Below are 7,687 nucleotides of genomic sequence, written 5' to 3'. Positions count from 1 at the left end.
ATATAATAAATAATAATTATAAAAAATTATTAATTAATTTTATTAAAAAATAATTTATTTTTCAAATTTGTCTAAACAAGGGTACAATATTAGATAATCTTTTGGATTTATTATTTTTTATTTGGATTTATTTTTTTTACTTTATCACTGTGATCAATGTTTTAAAAGAAGATTACAATGCAATCTGCTTTTAAATCTCCCGCCAAGCCACGCCTCTCCAGCGTACCGATGCTTCACCCATCACATCGATCGAGCCGAGGAGGTGATGCAGAAGCCGTCCGGGGATCGCTGGAGGTCGCCGCTGGATCGCAGGGAGCAAGTAGGATTTTTTTATGCTACCCCAAGTGTGGCTCCAGGTTAGCGCTTTTTGTACTTAAAATAACCCCAAGCCACACTCCTGATCACCGTTAGGGGAGTTATTACAGTTTAAGGTCAATTTTGGGGGGCAAGCAAATTAACCTAACTGCATGTTTTTGGGGTGTGGGAGGAAACCAGAGTACCTGGAGAAAACCCATGAGGAGAACCTGCAAACTCCATGCAGATAATGTGCTGGCCGAGATTCCAAACTGGGAGCCTGCTCTGCAAAGGCCAGAGTGCCAACCACGGAGCAACTGTGCTGCGCATTATATATTGATAAAGTTTATGTTTAATTTAAATATTTTATTACCATGTAAAGACTTAAAAAAAAATCTCTAAAAGTATTACATTTCTACAAGATAAATTATTTCACCTCTACATAACAAAGTGGACGGAATCATATTAGGGATTAAATAAACAATAACTGACAACTCTGAGTAACTCGTATATATAAGAAATAGACAATCAGCCCTAAATCTACCTTTACATATCTTTAGTTTGTGATGGATATGTACAGGAACAAGAAATATTGACTGGGTTAATAAAAAAAAGAATCCAGAACTCACCAAAAGGCAGCTCGAATCTTGTATCCAGCAAGATCCTATGGACAGTGGGATTCCTGGTTCCGCAGATCTCGTCGTCCTTCATTAGCACCTCAGCCTCCAAAGCTGACCATTCTCCTGGCCCTTCCTGTAAAGGTAAAATAGCTGTCAGACCAAGTATAATGGAAACATATAAATACAACATCACCAACAACCCAAGACAAATGTCTATTATATAATGTACTTCTTTTTAAAAACTATGTCTTCCTGTATCCTATAGGGCTTTACCTAAGGCTGGAACTACATGGACATTTTTTTAAAACGCATGTGAACGTTCCTATTGTGTTTATATGCCTTTTTATGTTTTTTTATTGGCGTTTTAAAAGGCTGCCTTTAAAATGCTGGAAAACGCCTATGCCGCAGTTTCACACGTTTTTTCCTGTTTTTAACTAATGTGCATATTAAGTACTCAAAAACTAAATCAATCAATGGATGCGTTAAGCGGCATTTTTCAGCATTAACACAGCGTTTAATTTTTTAAACGTTGCAAGCAACGTTCAAGGTACATAAACGTGCTTCAAGGAAACGTCCTGGCGTAGATTGACCCATTGTAATGCATGTGGATTTCAAACAAGGGCTTTAGAAGCCTCAGGTTAAATGCTGGGGAAACAGTCCGTGTAGACTAAGCCTAAACTAATTTGATGTTCCCAAACCCCCTAATTGCTCTGTGGTTTTACAGTTGTCACAACTTGTTCTGTTACTGATACCTTTTTATTTTGGTTTGCTTTTTGATTGTAGAAGCTTAAATTATATGCCATATTGTTTACTGCTAATGTTATTTATGTTGCTACCATTCTGATTGTTCTTTTATTTTGTTATGTTGAAAAATAAAATCAAAATCAAAACAAAACCTGTATTATATGTAAAAAAAGGCGATTCCAGCACTTGTAGGAAAACTGTTTAGATAATCCGAATTTATTTCCTGTAAATTTATGTAACAAAGTGGTGCAGCAAATCTTCCAGATAAAGTTCATTGATGGATAGTAGTTGGGTTCTAGCACTCCAGCAAGGGTTTTGCAATACACGAGACCAGGATGATGCTTTCTTGTGGCCAAATGTTGTATGCCTTCCTCTGGCTGTCAATACGTTTCAAGGATACTTAACATAAATACATCTCTTAAATAAGCTGATCAACAGCAAGAGGAACATCTTAAAGGCATGTATGGACTTTGGCAACAATATAGGGCCATCTTGGTCTTCTATCCATGGCTGCGCACACACGTTCAATAATTGTAGTTGGAAAAGATCTTTCACGATCCTTTCCAGTGAAAAAAAGACTGAATGATGCATGAAGGAGCTCTGTACATACAGCGCCATTCTATTCAATGGAGAGGGGAGAATGACGGAGCAACACCCCGCTGCACTCTCTCCCCTTCATTTCTTTGCTGATCGTTCCTTGTTCGCAGATCCACCAGGACTGACCCATGAAAGACATTGTATGAGCGCTGTTTACATGCCAGATACTTGTCCGATATCAGCCCTGAGGCGATTTTCGGATGAGAATCATCAGACTGTCGAGTGTACCTAAGCTTACTCATGTGGAATGCAAAATCCTTGCAGGAGTGTAGAGACCCAACAGCGAGTTTAAAGAATTACTAAACCCCCATTGCTACAACCCTGATTAAACAATATTTATATCTTGTTGAACTTAAAATAGTTGTGACAACTTACCCGGCCTCACCTTGCTGACTGTTATAAACCAAAACTTGTATACTAGAATAAATTCTCAATAATTTGAAACAAACCAACCCACTCACCTGCAATATACCATAGTATTCCCTCCAGTCCCTTTTAGCTGGGCGCACCACCCAGCACTTTTTTTAGTGACCACCCTGCTGTTTTTGGGTGGTTACTGAAAAGATGGGTTTTATTACAGGGGCTGCCACCACCTACAGCTTCTTCCTCCCACCCAGCCTAAAAAAATTCCTGGAGAGAATACTTGCACATATTAACCTACAGACAACTAAATGTCATTCTGGAATAAAGGAAAGCAAATGAAGGAGAGAACAGTGTGAGATACATGGTAACAGTGTCTGGATGAACTCTAGACAGAGCATTTAACACAGTCAGATAGAAATTACTTCTTCTTGTTATGGGCTTGTGTGAAAAAGAGCCCAGAAATGCTTTTGCTGCTCAGCAGTCCGCACAGATCTTGTGATGGAACTTCATGCATCCCCTGCAGATTTATTAGGTTTATTGCAGTAGGTATTGGAGCTTGTGTAGATGATAGTCCAGCTCCCAAGATGCACTAGGAACTTTTCCTCTTCTGCTGGTTCTGTCAGCTGGTAATGGAGGAGGTGACACCAGGAAAACATCTTCTCTTCCATTTATTATTATTAAACAGGATTGTTATGGCTTCAACATATTACGCAGCGCTGTACAAATGGGCTAAATGTAGCCCTGGGTTGACGTGTTTTATGACGTTATCCCGGTAACTTGAGTTTTCTTTTCTTTATTACATCTTTTACAAGCCAGCTGGAGTTGAGAAAGTTATTTCCTGCTGAATATGATGTTAAACAGATTTAGAGCGCACGAAAATCTCTATTTTGCCAATTTCTGAAGTACCTGACAAGTGAATTGGTCACATCAGATGCACAGCATGAAGCCCTCGGATAGCTCACAGCCCGTGGCTCTGAGCAAGACACAGAAGAGGCGGCGGGGGCCCTTCTGAATGAAAAGACAACATTTCCTAGTGAATGATTCTTGACATCCAATCAGGAAATGCTGAGATTAGAGTACAAATGATTAATTACAGCTTTAATCTCTCTTGTATGCTGGGTAATAATCCTGCCCTGAAGCGCTGGGATTCAAAGTTCCAGAGTTATGTTTCTAACACAACACTGGAATTTATTTTAAAGCTGCCCATGCATTTTAATAAGAAAAGTCAGCTCGAACTGGAGAAGTTACCACCAATCTAGTGCTGTACACCATAGTAATTCCTTTCTGCCATTAGAGGTCCTTAGTATTTCATGATGAATGACACCCAGCAATATTTATCCCAGAAGGCTGTGAATATCAAGCGAGGTCAGGGCATTATGAACCTGATGGGGCATTACCACAGCGCCCTGCACTGCCAGGTGCGGATATCAAAGTGTCAACCTTGTCACATGACCAGCCTAAAACACTTAATATCAATAAACTAGAGAAAGTTTAGTATATACACACCAAAAACTCTCAGGTTTTGAAGCCAAGGCCTGTACAGTAAAATATCTCACCTCATCTGACTGGCGAATGGTCCGCAAAGGAATCCACACGGTCCCCACCATAGTGTCCCAGATAAGTCCTTTGTTCCACATCTCCACTATGAGCCCCAGATCCAGGCGACTGATCTCACTGGAAGACAAAGCAAAGTTTTATGACCGGCATATACCATCACAAAAATCAGCAACACAGCAAAAATGCAACATCACCAGGCCTATAAAATGCTTGCCAAGAGTTCAATTACTATTGATATAGATATAACCCTTACACACACAAAAGGACATGTCCCAGGACCCCTTTTACCGTGTACAGTCTTTATTATCCTTATTATTACACAGTATTTATTTAGCGCCAACATATTACACAGTGCTGTACAAAGTACACAGTCATGTCACTAGCTGTCCCTGAAAGGAGCTCACAATCTAATGTCCCTCCCATAGATATATGTCATTAATACAGTCGTAGGACAATTTTTGGAATGTGGGAGAAAACCCACATAAACTCGGGGAGAGCCGGTAAACTCCATGCACATAGTGTACTGGCCGAGATTCGAACCTGGGACCCAGCGCTGCAAATGGGGGCGGATGTGAGAGATACAGTACAGCTGTCATAAGTGCAGTGCAGCAGTGCAGCATTCCTCAAGAACCAGCTCTGCCGAGCACAAGACTGAGCAGTTCGCAAAGTGCCAGGAGCCATGTGGGATCGTTCCATCCCTATTCAGATTTGAAGCTGCCCTAACGTGAGGAACAAAAAATAATTCTTTGATCTGCACATAATACCCTTATACCCCTCCTGTCTATAATCTGTACAACCCCCAATGCCAGGGATACTTCAATAAAATGTTCACAGGCTGATGGCTTCATTGTCAACACAAGATTTCAGCCTGCAGATGGCAGTTTGTTACTGTTTTTGGCTATGTTTGGGATATGACCTTTAGGTATAGCAGGGTTCTCCCCAGGCCCTTTTAGCTGGGCGCACCACCCAGCACTTTTCAGCACCCACCCGGCTGTTTTTGGGTGGTTACTAAAGAGTTTGGTCAAAATACAGGGGCTACTACCCGCCTACAATTTCTTCCCACCCAGCTTAAAAAAATTTCTGGGTTGAGCATTGTATAGCTAGTTCTACTTTAAAAACCTGCAAAAGTGGTTAAGATAAAAATCTACCCAATCTATCCTACCTCTACCAGCCAGAACTAAAAAAGCAAGATTTGCCCACAAGTTTTTTTTAATCAGAAGGTTAAGATTTATGTTTCTTTTTAACTTTCTAATGAAAGATAACTGAGCAAGTAACTCCCATAAACAATAATAATAATACCCATAAACAATAATTTAAATTGATAAAACGCTTCCCAACACTGGGTAAAAATAAAAATTTAACGTGTAGTGGAAATATTGGATGCATTCTCAGAAGTCACCACAAGATGGCGAACTCTAGTTATAAATCAGAACAAACTTCTGTTTTAAAGGAATATTCCAAAAAAACAGAAATGTACAATTACACCAATATAATGCCAATGAAAAGGATCATTGTGGTGAACCTTCCACATTGTGAGAGGTTTATATCAATTTCTTAATCTGCATTGCAAAACTGAAATCAATAATAATAATTGTGACAAAGGAAACGAGCAATCCAAAAAAACAAGATTCCTTGCACACAGCAATTTACAGCAGGTCATACACTGGAGCTTCCTCATAACGAGTGACAGGAAGGCTGCCAATACAATCATAAGACGGTGTGTTTACAAGCCTGGCGTGATCCCCGCTGACGTTGAGTGTAAATATGAACGATGCCAGCCACGCCGATGAGGTCATTCCCAGAGTACAAACAATAAAACAGGTAATAAAGTCACGCAACTGAAGAATGCCAATTACAAAACAATGAGCCTCGTGTCCAGGAAGAGTGCCTGCAGCGTCATGTCCTGATGCCCAGGGTTCACAATATTACAGGGTTGCTAAGGCTTCTTATTATTGAAACAGTCTAACTCCAGATGCTAAACCTTCCCTATAGAGCAGCGTTTCTCAAACTCTAAAACATAGGGAACTTTTGAAATAACTTTCTGGTCTCAGGGAACCCCTGCTAAACTTACTATATCCACAGCTCACAGTACATTAGCATGGCGGTCAGTGGGAAGAATTCCTCTTACATTGATGGCTATTGGGAGGAATACAAGCCTTACAGTTAGCCAAAAAGACCATTGGTGTCAGTTAGTCTGACCTGAGCGGTGCAAATTGCTGAGGAGGAACCCTGGTTGGGAAAGATTGCTATAGACCAGGGGTGTCAATCTCAAATACACCGAAAATAAAAACTTAGACCAAGTCAGGGGCCAAACTTAAAATGTTTTGAAAAAATTGAGGAAGTTTACTACTTCATCCATAACTAACAAAAACAAACCCCTCTACACACACTTTAGGGTTAAAAGACTAATTTCTATCTATGCAGCCTGTGTGTTGTTCATCCTCTCACATCACAAGTTTGTTTGACACTAAATATTACACTGTGCAGTCTCTAATGGATTGAAACAAACACAATGCCCCTGGTAGTCAGGCACCATGTGATCATTGCCTAGGCGTTGTGTCACATGATGGGTGTACAGGAATAATGTCTATGTATTGCATGTATTGAAAATGATGATGTGAGGTGGTAATGCAGGCGGGCGGGTCAGATGTAGGGGCCAGAAAAAAGGACCTTGAGGGCCAGATTTGGCCCGCCGGCCAGAATTTGCCACCCCCTGCTATATATGATCCCAAAACCCTCCAGCTCCAAACAGACCCTGCATAGACTCGACATACCTTCACCCTACAAATCCCCCTAAATTCCTTCAATATATGTCTTAAATACAGTCGAAGGTCAATTTTGGGGGGAAGCCAATTAACCTGCCACAGCGCCCTGCATGCTTTTTAACTGCATGCTTTTGAAATGTGGGAGAAAACCAGAGTACCTGGGGGAAACCCACACAAACACGGGGAGAACCTGCAAACTCCATGCAGATAAAGTCCTGGCCGAGATTCGAACCTGGGACCCACCGATGCGAAGGCCAGAGTGCTAACAACTGAGCCACCATTTATGTATATATATATATATATATATATATATATACACACACACACACACACACACACACCATCTGCTGTGCCCCTTATGAGGGCTCTGTGCATCCCTGTGCTGGGTTTCTGGGTCTGTATACCTGCTATACACATTACAAGGGATGCTCACCTTTTCCTGTATATCTGCTGTACCCATTATGAGGGTTTCCCCCAGCCTGCCAAATACACATTCCAATCCAATCAGACAATCTCCCCACCATGTGTAAAGTCAGAAAGAACCTTTATGGATACAAATTGAATGGATGAATCATCTATGTGTCTTAATGTAGAAGTTGTTACTTACAACATGAAGTCTTGCTCCCAGCAGGGCTGGTCGCCTCTCACCGTCACCGTCGTACTCTTAACATTTTGTACTTTTAGCGTCACGTACGTGTTGAATTTATCTAGAAGAGAAGGACAATTCTGATAAGCAAAATCCTAAAA

At 40.8% G+C, this 7,687-nt stretch overlaps 1 protein-coding gene across 11 annotated transcripts in view; it reads right to left on the bottom strand.

Moving 5' to 3' along the window:
- Positions 1-7,687, bottom strand: part of UNC13B (unc-13 homolog B) — a 256,653-nt gene that overhangs the window by 202,729 nt on the left and 46,237 nt on the right. For all 11 annotated transcript variants that reach the window (XM_072413562.1, XM_072413563.1, XM_072413565.1 and 8 more), the window contains exons 4-6: positions 7,548-7,647; positions 4,175-4,292; positions 924-1,047 (exon numbers count right to left, since the gene is read on the bottom strand). In XM_072413562.1, coding sequence (XP_072269663.1) covers positions 924-1,047; positions 4,175-4,292; positions 7,548-7,647 — 342 coding nt within the window. The remainder of the gene's footprint in view (positions 1-923; positions 1,048-4,174; positions 4,293-7,547; positions 7,648-7,687) is intronic.

This window comes from Pyxicephalus adspersus, chromosome 6, assembly GCF_032062135.1.
Source record: "Pyxicephalus adspersus chromosome 6, UCB_Pads_2.0, whole genome shotgun sequence".
NCBI lineage: Eukaryota > Metazoa > Chordata > Amphibia > Anura > Pyxicephalidae > Pyxicephalus > Pyxicephalus adspersus.
Note: the sequence above shows the minus strand (reverse complement) of the source record. Positions and strands in the feature narration are given on the sequence as shown.